Here is an 18,217-nt window from a genome sequence, read left to right on the forward strand (position 1 = left end):
TTTTTTTCATAAGCTTACTTAAAAAAGAAAAAGAAAAAATTGTCCATGCCCTTGCCCCACACCACACGTATAACCAACACAATCATGGTTTTAAAAATCGGTATGGTAAAAGAACCAAAAAAATGTGATAATGAGAAGTGCCATATTCTCAACATTTTTACAATATTTTCATAACAAATCATACTTGGTAGCTAAAGGTCTTGTAGCTGAATTGACACATCTCTATGCACAAAGTGCTTGGCGGTCTAGGGGGAAAAGGGTTTGAACTACAGAGTTAGTAGCATATTGTAATTATTTCTAAAAAAAAAATCATAAAAATCATATGTGATAAGTTGTTACTGATTTTAATTTGAACACACCACTTAAATTATTATTTTTTTCACTAGTATTAATTAGTAATAACCCATCACTTAAGATTTATTGTGAAAATATAATAGTAGCATTTCTTAGTTTTAATTTCTTATTCTTTATTTTATTTATCTCTTATCTCTTTTTCTTTCATCTAGACATTTATTTATACTTTTTTCCTCTATTTTTTTCCTCCACACACATATGCTTTACCTTCTCTCTACCTTCACTTTTGACTTTTCTTTTTGCTTTTCTTCTCTACCAAACCACCATTTCTTCTTGATCTTCCAGAACATACCAAGAGCTCTCTCTCTCTCTCTCTCTCTCTCTCTCTCTCTCTCTCTCTATTCTTGATCTTCCAGAACATACCAAGAGCTCTCTCTCTCTCTCTCTCTCTCTCTCTCTCTCTCTCTCTCTCTCTCTCTCTCAAAAATCGCCGACGGATGACAAAAGCAAGAGAGACAACCTTTTAAATCGGGGTTCACGCTTGGCTATTGTGGGTCATTGACTGAAGAATGGATCAAAGCAAAGCAAGCGAAAGGGAGATACTGCATAAGGGAAGATTTTGCTATATTTCAATTTTTTTTTTTTGTTTTGCATTTTGAGGAATCTTGATTTGCATGGGATTGATTTTTTTTTTTCTTTTTCCTTAGTTGATTTGTAAATTTGTTATTGAATTGACCCTGGGCTAGACACTATTTTTTTTGTGGTCTTTGTAACAATTAATTTATCAAAGGGTTCTGGGGCTACAAATGGCGATCTGCCTTGATTTATCAAAGGGTAAAATTGAGTTTTTAAGAAAACATAGTGGGCAATTTGGAAAATAATCGGTGGCTTTCTAATGGTAAAGTTAAAACGCAACTGTGACGTTTGCAAAAACTCCTCAAACCTGTCCGCACATTTTGGCTCAATTCTTTGCATTTCAAAATATACCCACAGAAAGCATGTTTTGAAATATTACCAAACGCCTGACTTTTATTTTTTGCTCTCAAAAAGCGCATTTTGGCTCAAGAAAGTGGAAACAAATGCACACTTAGACCATGCATATCTTTCGTGTTATATGTGCAAAAGACCAAAAGTCAGCGACTCTGAAAATTGTTTAGAGTCTTTTTAAGTTTATTGCAGGTCATAGATTGATTTGTCCTGGATCTCTCAAATTGAGGCATACAGGAAGATGGACTTGCAAATTGTATACGTATATATATAGCACTACAAGCAAATTCTGGTGCAAAATATTTTCCACTCAGTAGTACAACATGCTATTTTGTTGTCATAAAAATAATTCTTAAGATTGTTTCCCCCCAAAGTGATTTACAAATAGCGACCATTGTTTGCCATCAACATATAATCAATCATTAGTAGGTAGCCCAAGACAATTCGTAAGTACTTTGAAGTTGCAGACACAACAATGATGTGCCACACAAACACAAATGTATGATGCAAAAACTGAGAATTCATGTATATTATTGACAAACATGGTCACTGATCTTTGTCTTCTTATCTGTATTACGTCATTATCAAATGTTCTTTTAGATATTCTATTGTGAGGGTGTTTTCCAATGTTGCTTCATGGAAAATCAGTATAAACGTAATTAATATAAGCTCCTTAATTATTTTTGTTCTTCAAATTAATACACTTTTCTAATCCTCAGTCTCTCATCGTATTGGTCATCATTCTTGTCTTTTTCTTATTATTTTTGACATTGTTTGAAATGATATATGGTACTATTTCTGAATCTCATACATTTCTTAAAAGAACATAATAAAACAAAGCAGTCTCTAACTGCTCTATCAGCGTTCCCATTGCGTTGTTGATCTTCCATTTACCAAAACATTTTTTTTAACCTCTGGGATGCCAAGAGGCGTTTTAATTTTTACCAAATAAGTTTGAATTTTATTCAATTCAACATATCGTAAACAAAAAGGTAAACATGCATGTGATGAGAATCAATGCAAATCATAAAATTAGTTCAAATCATATGGTTGTCAAACTGTTAAGTAAACCTAAACATAAATTGATATAGTCAGGGAAGGCTGCACTACCCCATGTAAGTACAAATATTTGGAACTTGGAATATATTTTTAATTATTATATCACCTTTTGCCATTGAGGAATGAGAGAATACTCTTTAGCATTGCTGTATTTTGCTGTTGACATTTTATTCATTTTTGAAACCTTAACCGGGATCAATTTTTAAGTAATAGAGAAAAACTTTAATATATGCCACAGAGCTAACTCGAATTTTGAAAGATTTTGTTTGCATTCCAAATTGTACATATTGACCTCTGGTACCGCTCTTTTTCAGAGCCTAGTTAAACATACTACAGATACAGATACTTGGTCAATTTGTTCTAATTTCTTTCTAACAAAACCAAACATACTCCGAACCATAAAGTATAAGTTTATGAATATTTGTGTAATTTATATTATATTAACTACTCACTCTTATCATTATTATTTAATGTAAGATTTTACATATATGAGTATACCCTACGCATGTGATTTAGAAGAAGTTAGGTGCGTATCTTAGGATGAAGTGGCAGCAATCTAATTTGCAATTGTACACGTGTAGTACACTTCGTTCTTGGACCAATTAAGAAGAAAAAAAATAAATAGGGCTTATTATTAGGTTATGTTACTTAAATATTTCCCAAAATCTTTGACTATTCCTAGAATATCTTAGTTGTTTTAGAGTCTTTAGACCTGTTTATAATAAGGTACTAATCTCAAGGTTTTTTTGTACAGCTTTCAAAGGTAAAGACATCATGACTAGCACTGGTCAAGTGGGCGAGATAAAGACAGTGAGATATGCCAAGCTTTTTTCAACCTTGTTACCTCATTGCCTTCATTGACAAGCCTATTGTATGAAAAAATTTTGAATAAAAAAATGATAAGAAACCATGGTTGAATTGGAAAGAACAATGAATATAACCAGTTGACTATAAATGTCATGTTGTTTCTAAGGGTACTTTACTTATCAAACTTGGTTTCCTTGCATGAAAGGTTCTTCTCTTGGACTGCTGTTGTCATAAATTAACACTTGCACGTTTCTTCCGATACTAACAAGAGTAGGAGGAACAAAGAAAATAGAAGATAGAAATAACTAAGATCTTATCTCTTTCACATCCAAGAAGCTTCCTGAAAGTTAATTTTTTCAAAATGCTATAGTGTTTGGTATGGTAATTTGAATGACTAATTGCATTTGTAATTGTCTTTAACGGTATAAGATAAACAATTATCATGTTACTAGGAAAATATCACAAGACATGTATCCTTTTTCCCTGGTATTATTGTTATGACAACTGTTTCTATGTTTCTTTGATTAGATACATTTATAAATCTGGTAAGCAGAATAGTAGTTATAATTTTCCAGTAATATAATAATCAGTGACTCAGAAGATTTGTTTGTTAAATTTCCAACCAGAGTATCTGGAACAAATGTCAAAACTACAAAGCTCTCCTTCCTCCTAGGTATTAAATTTACATTGGTAAGAAGTTTCATAGCTAACCTAATAACATCCTAATATTTTCTTCTTGAGGGGATTTGAATCCAAGTTCTTCTTGTTCGGAGAATCAAACAATTTAATGAGCCACAAGTCTCTAAGGATTAATGGCATAAAGTTGATTTATCACCATATTTAACCTTCCAAATTTCACTTTTAAAATTATGTTTAGAAGTATCTGGTACCTGATTATTCATGTTTGGTTTAGTGTTGGCAAATTCTATGATGCGTATCTTGTTTGAGTTGTAATTGTCAAATCACAAGTACAAGATCAAGTGTTCAAGAATTAGCTAAAAGAGAGAGAGATCTCTAGAATCTAGACTCAACTTTGGTTGAGTCTGAATCGATTGGGATTGGCCTCTCAACACACCCTCAATTGAGGCTCACTTGATCGAGACACAAGAAACCCAATTTTTAACCAAACCCATTAAGCCAACTGTTGAGCTGGAAATCATACCCAACATGCTAAATTGTATAAGGGCACATAAGAGTTGACTAATTAGAGGTTTTAAGAGAATTGTCATACAACATAAAGAAGAAAACACTAAAACCACATACCAGGAGTTCAACAAGTGAATCTTAAGATGGTGCGTTCAACTTGTTTGAACAAAAACCAATTTTTAGATTAATCTTGGCCTCTTAGTTCAGGTTATTTGAGATGGATGTCAATTTGTTGTTGTAAAGTTGTTGCTGTTATCACAAGATGGTTCTTAAGATACTGTTACTAGCTAGAAGTGTTATTAGACTTCGTAGACTAGGGTCTGGAGTCTAAATATATAACTTAATAGGACTTATGAGAAATGCACAAATTAACAACAAGAGGAATGAGAAATCCTAAGTGCCTAATTGGCTTAGTTCAGTTAGTTGAGCTATTGTGCCTACTTGATGTAAAATAAAATCGAAGTGCATCATCTCAAATTTAAACAGGCCAAAGTAAATCATCTCGAATTGAACTAAACTATAATAAATCATCTCAACTGAAATTGAATTGTAGGAAAATAAGTTATTCAATCCTACTGGATTGCACTAACACTAATTTTTCAAGACGATCTTTGAAGTCATGGATGCAATTTGTGGAAGCATTTTCGTTTTGAAGAGTCCAAACGGCTTGGAGCATATTGTGGGGTCACTTTTGTAAATATGTATAGGGTAGAGACTACATATGTATATCTCAGTTGTAAACTTCAATTCTAAATAGTGAAATTTTTCCTGGAGTTGGAGTTAACTCCTTAATTGTTTTTCCCTTAGTTTGTGTTTGGTTTGGAGGAGAAATAGGTTATTTTGATAGGATCTAAGTGTTTTCTCCTCAAGCCCACCATTTTAAGTGATTTTGGTGTCTTCCCAAATTGGGGAGAAAATGAGGGAGAGAGAGGGGCTTAGATGAAAATTTACCTATTTGCCCCTCTTCTCCCTTCCAACTTTGGTTCTTTTTTTTTTCCCTTCAAGTAACGTTTGGATAGATGTACTTTTTTGTTGTTGTTTACAAACTATTAAAGTTTATTTATTTATTTATTTTTTTTTTTTTTGCTAAACTTCAATGTCTTTGTATTAAAAAAGGAAAGAACAGGGAGGGAAGTCTGCCTTACAAGCGGTGACTAGGACCAATGGCAGATGTCCAATGAAAAACAACAAGACTCAGGGGTTTGAAGTGCAAACTTGGCAGCTTCATGAGCTGCCATGTTGCAAATTCTTCTAACCCAAACAAAAGATAGAAACATGAGAGTAAATTTATAAAAATTAGAAAATTACAAATTTTATCCTCTTTTTTTTTTTTTTTCTTCTCAACCTGAAAAAAAAATAAAAATTATCTCTCCACTTTTTCATTCTCGCAACTAAACACATGTTAAGGAAGACTAAAATATTTTCTATCTCCTATTTTTCCATTCCCTTTGCTTGAAATCTATGATTAACATTTTGTTACATAGAAACGCGTAATTTAATTCCGCGTTTATCAAATGTTAGACTGGAGCACTTCTAAATGAAGTTCAGCTCATGTTCTTCGAAGCTATTGGTTGTGTCAACTCTGACATAAAAATCACATATCATCTCAGGTCATTAAATGAAGGCAATACAAATAATCTTTATCCTATATAAAAACAGAAAACTGGAGGGTTTGGACCATCATTAACTGTATAATTTAGCTTTATTACTATGTTTTGTTCGGAAGCCTTTAACAGCAGCATCAGAGAGTTAAACCTGTTAAACATGTAGTATATTGTAAAATGTAATTTTTAGTGTCAAATTCTTCTTTCTTGTGCTTCACTTTTGGGATGCAAACGGAGGTCATATAGAAGAATTGAGAAGCAAATAATAAGATGAGAAATGCCACTATATACTTGTACACCATTCTCCATGTATTGTCATTATTTGCAAATAGAAATAATCACTCAAATTCACATTAAGTCCTTATATATCGGGACTAAAATACAGTGAAAAAATTAATAGATGTGTGCTGTGTTGATAAGGAAGCACCCTGCATAAATCATTTGTGTTATTTGGTATTAATTATGGTATTATCGCTGTTGCTGTTGCTGAATGTTGATCAACCTATAGTACGCTCCATTCTTGTTCTCTATTAAAGCTGAATGAGTGCCTTGCTCTATTATCTTACCATCTTGTAAAACTGATATTTGGTCTGCATTCTTTATTGTTGACAGCCTATGTGCCACCATGACTGTTGTTCGGCTCTCCATCAGTCGGTCCAGAGCTTGTTGCACCACACGCTCCGACTCCACGTCTAAAGCGCTAGTGGCTTCATCTAGCAACAAGATTGCTGGGTTCTTTAGAACAGCTCGGGCAATGGCTACTCTTTGTCTCTGGCCACCAGACAGTTGCACTCCCCGTTCACCTACTTTGGTAGAGTAGCCCTCAGGAAGCGAACTGATAAAACTGTGAGCATTAGCAAGCTTAGCTGCTTCAATTACTTCACCTTCAGAGGCTCCTTCTTTTCCATAAGTAATGTTTTCATATATTGATGTGGCAAATAGAGCTGGTTCTTGTTGGACTAGCCCGATGTGTTTCCTAAGAGATTTGAGCTTGAGTTTCTTGATGTCTTTCCCTGCGAGAATTTGATGAACTCTTGTTAGACCAGCCTACCAGAAAATATTAATTGCAAATTTCTAGTGTCTTTTCATAGATTTTCCTATAACCTTACCGTCTATCATCACTTTTCCAGCTGTGGGATCATAAAATCGCAGAATAAGGGAGATGACAGAGCTTTTTCCAGAACCACTTTGCCCCACCAATGCCACACTCTTGCCTGAACGAACTTTTAGGTTGAAGTCCTTAAAAATCACAACTTCTGGCCTTGAAGGGTAATTAAAATGGACACCCCTTAGCTCAATTGTTCCCTCTACTGTCCTTAGCTCTTCCCCAACATCACCACGCACTTCGGTCTTTCTGTCTACCAAATCAAAGACTGATGCCACCATTTGGGTTCCCTTCAAGAGATCCGGGGCCAATGCTAATGTCTCACCCATGGCTAATGCTGTCACAATCAAAACCATAAAAGATTTCATGACAGATTTGAAGCTAGCAAGCCCCTTCCCCATCAAAACAGAACCATACCTGAGAGAGTCAAACAAAAACAAAACTAAGCACTGAATACAATTTGAAGTCTTCAACCAGGCCATATATATTAAGGCAATGAGAGAAATTATTTTAATATAGCCTATAATCTTATGTAAGAAGAAAACTACTATTGCATTTTCTTCATTCCTGGTGTATTTTCAGGCATTCTTTGCACACTGAGACCTGTTTGCAGTTCATATATTTCAAGGTGTTGCAGGACACCTTAAAATAGCATAAATGTATCGGAATGTTGAAAAAACAAATGTACTGACTACATTCTTTTTTTTTTTTTTTGTGGGACCTAATGAAGCTAAAGCCACATACCATAAGGCCAAGCCATAGGATGAGAAGATGAAGAACTGGGATATGCCATAAAATATGCCAGCTATCTGACCACGACTAAATGAAAGCCTGGAAGGCTCAACAAGTTCACGAGCGTAAAGGTCAAGGATCTTGTTTTCAGCACAAAATGCAGCAACAGTTCGGATGTTAGACACAGCCTCCCCAGCTAGCATGTTAGCTTTCAGATAGGCTTTGCTTAAGTTGCCACCATAGCCTTGCATGAAAAGTTTCTGAAACAATAGGGAAAAAGTTTCTAAGAGTGCCTTACTTTTACTACTGATTAAAATAAAAATAGGACTAATAGGATACCTCGCTGATGTGACCACTAATGATCAAAGGGTATGTGGCCAAGACAACAAGTGTGATCCTCCAGTTCAAGATGAAGGCAATGATAAATGAGGTGACAACCAATCCTACATTCTGTAAAAGAATTGTATTGCGATCAACAACTATATTTCGTAACAGAGTTGCATCACTTTCTAGACGCGATGAAAGCATAGAACTTGTGTTGTTTGCGTCATCAAACCACCCAATCTCATTACTTAAAATGGCTGCAATCAAACACAGGAGAAAACTTAAGTAGACAGACTGAAAACAATCGAATTTAAATCTTGATTAAATAAAAATATAAGCAGAAGAGGGCAAAAACCATTGACCCCCAAATCTTGGTGAAATAACAAAATACTAATGTGTAAAGATTTAGCCATATAGGAGTCAATTGGGCCCCAAACTTCCACTTGGTTGTTAGAAAGTTCAAAAAATAATAACATATGGATTCATCCTTGAAAAACACATAGTGACTCTTCAAATCAAAGAACTTTAGCCGGTTAGCATTGAAAATATCTTAATGAATGCAAGAATAGGATGGAGGAAATAAATACATCCACTTGTCCTCAAGAAGTAAGAAGAAATCAGAAAAATTAAATTAAATAATTCCATTTCCATGTGGCAACTTCAACAGGAACAATGGCAAGAGGAATAACAGTTGTATTATCAGAACTCACCTGAAAACATCTTCTCCCGCACACGAAGAGTGAGTCGCTCTCCCATGATTCCAAAACAGAGATGCTCAATTGCATGAACTATGACTGTTATAACTGCTGCCCCACAGAATAAGAATGCAATCTTCTTGACCTCATGACGTGTTGTGTCCCAATCCATGTAAAAGGCAACAAGTGCTTGAGACACCCCGAGAGCAAAAAGAGGCATCTGAGCTCCAGCTATAAATGCACATATGGTGCCAACCGCTCCATAAATCCAGTCTGGGCCGATCATGGAATACATTCTTCTAGCAGAAACACGTTTCACTGTAACAGTTTCCACCCCAATAGATTCTTTATCAGAACGAAAACTACCACCAAAGCTTGTTGTAGTGTGGGAAAGTTCTCTTGAGTAGCTTATGCTGCAAATAAAATTATTAGAAATGATTGTCATTGACAGGTTATGCAAATAAACGTTTTTCCATTTCAATCTTTTAATTATGGAGCAACACTTTCTTGTAGAATGAAATTTTATTTTGTTTTCACCTCCAAATGTTTCATGATTGAAGAAAAACATATTCTCATATTTTCAAAGGGCATTATCTCTGACCTATGATGGGATCACATGTAACCACTGAAGAAAAAGGATTTCTGAAGCCTTTGTCAAACTCATTATCATTCGTGTATAAAACAAACACATTTCAGCTGATTGGAATTTGAGTACATTAATGAGATAGACAAAATTGTTAGTGTTATAGTGTGAATGAAGTACCTTGGTAGCCGTCCCAAGTTAGGACCCAGTGAGGGGTAGCGTTGCAGAGAACTTGACTCCTGAAGTTGAATTAGTGATGCATAGGCACTATTTGGATTCGAAATTAGCTCTTCATGATTCCCAGTTTCTACTATCTTCCCTCCTTCCACAACAGCGATCACATCTGCATTTCTAATGGTAGAAAGCCGATGGGCCACCACTACAGTTGTTCGACCAACCATGACACGATCAAGTGCCTCCTGCACACTCTTCTCAGACTCTGCATCCAATGCACTTGTAGCTTCATCCAGTAGAAGTATTGATGGATTCTTCACAATTGCACGTGAAATTGCAATCCTTTGCTTTTGTCCACCTGATAGTTGTATACCTCTCTCACCAACCTGCAAATTAGCACTTAAAATTACTCTTTGCAATAGATGTTCACTAAGAGTTTATTTCCTCACTCTCTATGAGAATTCCATGGAGTACTAACTACTTATCTGTCAGATTTTTGCCATAAAATCTCTACCAAGTATCTTTTGAGGCAATTAATTAGAGAAGCATGTAGGAACTACTTCCATCTTTAAAAAAGTGTATTTTTCAAATTGATACTCACAGGCTATGTACTTCAGGTTCACATTTTTTATATCCTCCATTTGAATTTCAATAATCATGGAAATCAAGAAACAGAAACAGAATTGCATAGCTTTATAAGTTCCATGATATCAAGTTTTCATTAACTTTCATCTACTACGCTACCACTCATGGTTGAAAATTGTTTCAAAAGAGAAAAAAAAGGGGGGCAAGGGGTTGGGGAGGGGGGGGGGGAGGTGGGGAAGGAAATCAGCTTTCATAAAACATTCTAAGCAGGCTCAAGTCATAAGTTATTTCCTTTTCTTCTAAATTTCCATAATACAGGAATACATTTGTTTGTCAGTACCCCTTCGTTCTGAACAGCAATATAACAAGTCCATACCTGAGTTTCAAATCTCTCAGGGAGGTTGCTTATAAAAGAGAGAGCCTCTGAAAGTTTAGCTGCACGTGTGAGCTCTTCAAGGGTGGCATCATCTTTTCCATAGAGTATGTTCTCCCTAATGCTTGTAGCAAAAAGAGCAGGCTCCTGGTTGACCAAGCCAATTTGTTGCCTGAGCCACTTGAGGTCGAGCACTCGGATATTGTGACCATCTAATAGTATCTCTCCAGAAAGGGGCTCATAGAAGCGTTCAATCAAAGATATTACCGTACTCTTTCCAGACCCACTTCCTCCCACTAGGGCTACAATCTTACCAGAAGGGATATCAAGACACAGCTTATTAAAGATTACTACATCAGGACGAGATGGATAACTAAAAGACACATCCTTAAATTGAATATGCCCCTCTAGTTTGTCCAGTTTCCTCCCAGTTTTGGTGATGGTATTGCTCTTTGTATCCCGCTCTATCATCTCAAATATGGGATAGGCAGCTGCCTTAGCTCGGATAAAGGCAGTGATATCTGGTGCTGCCTGCCCCAGTGACCTGATAAGCAATAAAAGCAGATAATATGATTGTTGTTTCATGGAATTTTGATGGCACTTTGATAACAAGTCAAATGATGATCGTTATTCAAGCAACCAGCAAGTTTCAAACACTAGGGAGAAGTACCATTTCAAAAATAATTTTGCAATGAAGTGGAATCGGTAGGAGTTAAGTGTACACAGAATATCATGACATTAATAGACTATGTTGTGAGTAAGAAGATATAAAGCACTTGGTCTCACTAACTGTCCTTTCTTATTCATACAATTTCATTGTATTTCAGAGTCTTAAAGATTTTAGCAGTAATAAATGGTCCCTGAAAACTAAGTTTTAGTAAGTTGAGTGATACCCCAAACTCGTTATTACAATCTTTCTTTCTTTTTTGCTATAATTGTAAAAGCTAAAAAGTACTAGTGTACTACTCTGATATAAAACAAATCTTTTTTAACGTGAATAAAACTTCTAAATAGCTGATGAAGTCTTCACTTTTACCAGAATAATTCTTAATTAACAACATATGCTTTGACATTCTTCTAATTCATTATGGTCACACCTCAAAATTATCATTGAATTTTTAAATGAAAACTTTCCAAATTACTACTGGATTATTTCAAACATTTTGCTTCAGATTCCCTATGATTTCCATATCTATTACATGCTGATTTTTCCTAGCTTCCAAATTCATATATTCCCTACTTGGAACTTTTATCGGATGGTATGGGTGGCAGCCTACCACCAAGTTTAAAATTTTAACTCTTCATAGGACATGCCAAAAGGCAAGGATTGAATCTTCATACCCATCAAAGTGAACTCATCTCTACTTCTAACATCACAGCAAAATAATTTATAATGCAAATGCAAGGTAAGATAAAGGAAGAATTTGATTTCCAAATGCAGGTAACTATACAAATCAGATGTGAATAAAAAAATAAAATTGATAAAATGCTATGTCAAACGCAAGGAAATAATTCAAATTCCTGGAATGCAAGTTAAGCAAGAAAAGTAAGGACTTACAGGCCAGCTATAACAACATTGAGCATGGTGGTGAAAGACTCCCCTCCATTCGATATGTTCTTGTGGACAACAACACTAGTGAACCAAACAAGCAATGACCATGATAGGAAAAGGACACAATGCATGGAGCCTAGTCCTAGCCCCTTGGCTAATCCTCCTTTTTTCCCATACTTGTATGTATTCGTCAGAGCTGTCTTATATGATCTCACTGCTCTCTCTTCTCCTGCAAATGCTTGGACTGTTCTAACATTTCCAATTACCTGAGAGTTACGCAACATCAAAAAAAGAGAGACTGCATGTGTCAGTTTTCCAATCAAATCTTATGATGATAGTTAGAAACAAAATTCACCTTCTTACGAGTTAGAGGTTCATTTGGATGAGCTTATTTTCACCGCAAAACAAAATATAATTTTCAGTTTTGTAAAAGCATCACATTTTTTAAGGTGCAGTCATACTTTTACACAATAAACGAACCAAAGTGAAGAAAATAAGCCCATTCAAATGCACACTTACTAAGAGTACACTACACTAAATGAAAATTAGGATAGGAATAATCATTTTTATTACAAGAAATAAAATAATTTATACTATTCATAGGTTTTGTTGTAAAATTAGTTGTTATGAATAGAAATTTTGTAAAAGATGATATATATATAAAGGGTTTATATTTTTGAAAATATATTAATGTCAAAAGTTGTTACACCTAAAAAATAAAAGAAAGTGTATTATGTGTAGTATAACTTACCCTACTCTCCCTTAAAAGTTACCATGGCTTTTGAGTGGAGTTGTGGTGTACCTTTATATTAGAACCCATTTTCCTCTCCCTTTTGTGTATGTGTTTGTTTCTCAACAAAAAAAAAAAAAAAAAAAAAAAAAAAAAAAAATACTTGTATGTATTCGTCAGAGCTGTCTTATATGATCTCACTGCTCTCTCTTCTCCTGCAAATGCTTGGACTGTTCTAACATTTCCAATTACCTGAGAGTTACGCAACATCAAAAAAAGAGACTGCATGTGTCAGTTTTCCAATCAAATCTTATGATGATAGTTAGAAACAAAATTCACCTTCTTACGAGTTAGAGGTTCATTTGGATGAGCTTATTTTCACCGCAAAACAAAATATAATTTTCAGTTTTGTAAAAGCATCACATTTTTTAAGGTGCAGTCATACTTTTACACAATAAACAAACTAAAGTGAAGAAAATAAGCCCATCCAAATGCACACTTACTAAGAGTACACTACACTAAATGGAGATTATGACAGGAATAATTATTTTTATTACAAGAAATAAATATTTTATACTATTCATAGGTTTTGTTGTAAAATTAGTTGTTATGAATAGAAATTTTGTAAAAGATGATATATATGAAGGGTTTATATTTTTGAAAATATATTAATGTCAAAAGTTGTTACACCTAAGGAATAAAAGAGAGTGTATTGTGTGTAGTATAACTTACCACACTCTCCCTTAATCCATGACTTTTGAGTGAAGTTGTAGTATACCTTTATGTTAGAACCCATTTTCCTCTCCCTTTTATGTATGTGTTTGTTTCTCAAAAAAAAAAAAAAAAACTATTCCTGCTACCAAATTCTAACTAAATAGCCATTTCTATCTTTCACCACATACAAAACGTGCCCTAAATAAATTTAAGCTATGTTCCAAAACAAAAATTGGGGGTTCAAGACCAAGAATCAGCCTCTCCAACAAAAAATATATAAATAAATAAAATTTAAGGATAAGATTGCCTATCAATCATTTCTTTCAGAACATGTAAAAGTATACTTTAGACACCGAATGCGATCTTTAACATTCCAATATATATACGATTATTACTCTCTCACATTCTATATACACAACATAATTTCATACTCGATGTCTATTTTTTTTAAGTGATGTGACCACGGACGATGTACAATAAGAAGTGTGGGAGAATGATGCCCATATAATCAAGATATAGCTATTTTCAAATGGAGCCATCATATGGTGGGTTTTGGTCAATTTTATGATAACAATATAGGTCCACGAAAGAGAGACTGAGCTGACCTCTTCAGCAATCTCACCGGCCTTGACATAGGATTTTCGAACTCTGGCAATGAGACCAGTTGCTACCCAGGCATAGAGGCCACCAGCTATGGCAATTAAGGGCACAATTGACAGTGTTACCAGAGAGATTTGCCAGACCTTAACAAATCCAACAGTGAACCCTACTAGGAACCGACTTATGTAGTGCATGAAGTTCCCAACCTGCATCACCCACCAACATTTAAGTTTCAGACATATATCATTTCATTTTATAAATAAATTTGTAATGGGAAGAAGATATTAAAAAAAAAAAAAAATTGATGTTTCTAATTTTCTATACAAACTGATACTATGGATGATACAGAACCAACACCATTCATGGGCCATGGCAATCAGAGCAGTTTTTAATTGGATCGGGGTCACAATAAATTTGGATATGATTTCAAGTAGTTTGGTTCACCCACCATGCATGGCAAATATTAATTCAAGATGGATTTCTCAGACCTGTTTTAAAAGAGAAAAATTAGCATGATTATGCTATAAATTGAAAGATGAAGCCCCTAAAATCAACTTTTAAATTAAGCATCAATATTGAAAAAATAAAAGCCTCCCACAAAATCATTCTTTGGACACAAAATTTACAATTTATCCATCACTTTGGCACACAGTCCAACGTGTTATTAAAATTCAGCAACTTTTCCTGTCCTGTCCAGTCCGCCCAAGTTATGTTATGATGAATTATAGTACTACTAGAGATAAAGAGATACTGGATCAAAAAGAAAAAGAAAAAAAAAGAGAGAGATGAAGAGATACTGATTTACTGAGGGAAGTTTGGTGGATGCTGGCTAAATTGGTGTAAATATTAATTACTTCATTTTGAAATTAGCCCAAAATTAGTGTAAGTGTAGCTATTTATTTAGAAGTTCATGTTAACGGATATTTTTAAATTGTATAAGTTTTTTAGAAGCAAAAGTTGATGGTTCATAAAATGAAATTTATGATATTCTTGTTTAGCATAAATCATAAGATCAAAGTAAAAGGTCATTTAGTTGGAGCAATAGAAATAAGCACCTAATTATACTCAATAATTTGTAATTTAAAGAATAATTTTTAACTTTAAATTTCACTGGGGAAAAAAAGGTAAAATAGTTTCAAATTTCCAATTGAAAGATTTCACATTTTTTTGCCAAACAAAGAAATCCTATAAAAATTAAAGTTAATTTCTTATTGGAACCTTTTGATTAAGCTAAATGAAAATGATCCCATTATATTAATAAAATTAAAAAATTAAAATAAAAAAAGAGGAAAGAAAAGAAAAGAAAACGATGCATAGGTGAAGGTTTTACAGCTGCAGTATTAATTTTCGGTCCAGCTGGCAAAAGCCTTTTGAACCCCACAAGCAGCAGCACAACTAACCCAACTGACTATAAATGCCACTTAATATTGCATTTACTTCAAAATTGGGTCTCACATTGAAATACTTAAAACAATTCAATTCAATTCAACCCACGTTGGGTCGCACATTGAACCAGTACTCTTTATTTAAATAACACCTTGTCTTATGCTCTTTTAAGTTTTAACCCCCTTTTTTGTTGTGTTTTACTCAGTTTTGGCTTTTCCATATATACTAAAAGGAGTAATTTAGAAATAAATAAATAAAAGAGAAAAATAAGCAATTGTCTATTTGATAGTTTATTTAACCTTAATTTAAAAAGAAAAAGAAATCTGCCATTCTTTTTTTGTTTTTTTTTTTTTTTGAGAATCAAGAAATCTGCCATTCAGATTGTGAAAAAAATTAATTGCATGCATTAATTTCTCTATAAAGGAAGAAGAGAAAAAAAAAATTAATACCATTGAGACATTTTTGGTCAAGAAGCGTGAAGTGAAATAAATTTGTTCCTTGACCCATTAAGACACTGTAGAAAAAAGGGTGATCTAGAAAACCTATTTGCAAACACCCTTTAATAATAATGATAAAAGTTGAAACTTTTAATGCAAAAGGACACCAATATGAAGACATTTTTTAATGCAAGAGCAATATTTGCTACTCTGGAAATTTCTTTTATTAAAAAAAAAAAAATTCCATTTATACCTTCTCTGAAAGGGCATCTTGAACAATTATAATATCACTCGTAATTGCAGCAATAACCTCTCCAGTAGAAGCTTCAGTGTCAAAGAGACTAATATCTTGATTTAACATGGCCCTCAAATATGCCATCCTCATCTTTGCTGCTTGCCTTTCTCCAGTATGCATCCAACAAGCCACCTCTGAAAAAATCATCATAATTAATTAAAGCATTTCCTTATATAATCCCAACGAAAATTATGTAATTGCAATAAAAACATTGTCTTTCACATGTGTATATTGTAAGAAGAGTAAATAATTGACTGAAAAGATAAGATTTTTATCACATACCTATCCATGAGGAAAACAATATAGCTACGCTGAGATATACAAAATCCAAGGAATACTGCCAAAAAAAAAAACATTGAATAAAATAAGCTTTAATAATTAAAATGTGTCATTAACTTTCACACTCCAACTTTTGATGGACAGAGTTTTATCCCTCTTATAACAATTTATAAACAAATAGTATTGGAAAAGACCAATTAATTCTTTCCACTAGTGATTAGGGAAGTCCCTTGTAGAAAAAAATAAAAAATAAATACAAAGAGTGCCCATATTGATGCATGCAAACTCAAGATATATAGATAGATAATGTTTATAAACTAGCTTTCATATATATACCTTAGCAACTTTGTGGGAAGCTTCTTTTGGGAAGAGGTAAGCCATACCAATAATATTTATCAACTTTCCAAAGAAAATAAAGAATACAGGTACTGAAGCACCATGAATACATGCACCAACTGATCCGATTGCCATTAGAATGTAATCATAAAAGTCGGCAAATGCAAAAAGTTTTAGCAGTGAGACTTTATTCTGCCTCTTTCCCTCTCCTTTCTCCATCTTCTTCTTCTTCATATCATTGGCATCACTCTTGCCCGAGATTGAACCTGGGTCTGTCATTTTGGCCCCAAAAGAAAAGGTGTGTGAAAGAAAAGAAAGTGTTAAGAATGACTGAAACTCATGAAGAGTGAATGTATTTTTGAGGATGAGAAGTAACAATGGTCCTCAAAGTCTAGGAGATCAATAATATGAGGAGGATAGGGTGGTAGCTAGGGAGTTGGGAGGTACATTAAATTACAACGAAAAAAAAAAAGAAAAAAAAGCTCGAGTATGAAAACAGTTAAACAGATGTGTCATTAAGATACCAAAGAAAAAAGAACTAGATAGGCCATTAAGTGCAACTTTTAATCTGGCTGTTTGACAATTGACCATAATAGGTACTCCATTAACTTGTGAATGTCTTATTTTAATTTATTATTTTCAATATGATAGAATTTTAACAAATGAGGCATGTTTTATGATAATTACTTTTTATCATTAGGCCTAAAATACCAATTAGTTTAAACAGGGTTCAAATTCCAAATTTTTATTTAATGAAAAAAAAATTTATCAATTAAATTAACTAGAATCCACAAAAGTTATAGTTTGGAGTTACTTTCTTCGCCATCGTAATACACCGGATAGGCAGTCTCTTGAGATATTGGAAAGGCTAATTTCTTTTAGATTTTAAGTCTCTATCTCTCTGTCTCTCTCACGTTAATTTTTTCCCTTGAAACAGGTGTATGTCACATCCTCAATTTAAATGCATTGAGGCTGGCAGTTGGATCATGCTAATATTTTAGTGAATTTCGGTGCTTGCCTTGTTGCATTGTCACAATCTACAAGAGAAAGAAAAATAAAATAAAAAATAAAATAACAAACAAGATATCAATACAACAAAATATATTTTTAGTGACGAAAATTAGTGAGAAAATATTTTTCATCACTAAAAATACAGCTTTAGTGACGAAATATGAATTTCGTCACTAATAATGAAAAAAATTATTACATTTAACGACGAAAAATAAATTTCATCGCTATTGTGATCTGAAAAATAAGCGCCAATGGAGGGAAACTTTGGCACCAACTTAATTAATCTATAGGGACGAAATATTTCAGCACTAAAAGTTGAAATTTTTAGTGACGAAATATTTTGTCACTGTAAATATTGCTGTGAATAGTTTTAGTAACGAAAATACTTTTGTCGCTATAAGTAAGAATT

At 33.7% G+C, this 18,217-nt stretch overlaps 1 protein-coding gene and 1 long non-coding RNA gene across 3 annotated transcripts; one reads left to right on the top strand and one right to left on the bottom strand.

Annotated features, from left to right (window-relative positions):
• Positions 1-694: 694 nt before the first annotated feature.
• LOC136061739 (uncharacterized) lies at positions 695-7,836 on the top strand. 2 transcript variants are annotated; one of them, XR_010623590.1, is made up of 3 exons: positions 695-3,150; positions 6,510-6,743; positions 7,733-7,836. It is a non-coding gene; the product is annotated as an uncharacterized LOC136061739 (long non-coding RNA). The 2 variants fall into 2 exon arrangements; XR_010623589.1 differs by lacking the exon at positions 7,733-7,836 and having other exon boundaries at positions 6,510-6,987.
• On the bottom strand, positions 6,164-17,193 carry LOC112034622 (ABC transporter B family member 2). The gene is made up of 12 exons (XM_024067443.2): positions 16,798-17,193; positions 16,465-16,519; positions 16,141-16,316; positions 14,070-14,270; positions 12,027-12,286; positions 10,472-11,012; positions 9,517-9,896; positions 8,769-9,166; positions 8,074-8,315; positions 7,747-7,994; positions 7,007-7,419; positions 6,164-6,910 (listed from the first exon to the last, which is right to left on the bottom strand). The coding sequence occupies exons 1-12, from the start codon at positions 17,074-17,076 to the stop codon at positions 6,366-6,368; spliced, it is 3,738 nt and encodes a 1,245-aa protein (XP_023923211.2). The 5' UTR covers positions 17,077-17,193; the 3' UTR covers positions 6,164-6,365.
• Positions 17,194-18,217: the final 1,024 nt, after the last annotated feature.

Source organism: Quercus suber, unplaced genomic scaffold, assembly GCF_002906115.3.
Source record: "Quercus suber isolate HL8 unplaced genomic scaffold, Cork oak 2.0 scaffold_17, whole genome shotgun sequence".
Taxonomy (NCBI): domain Eukaryota; kingdom Viridiplantae; phylum Streptophyta; class Magnoliopsida; order Fagales; family Fagaceae; genus Quercus; species Quercus suber.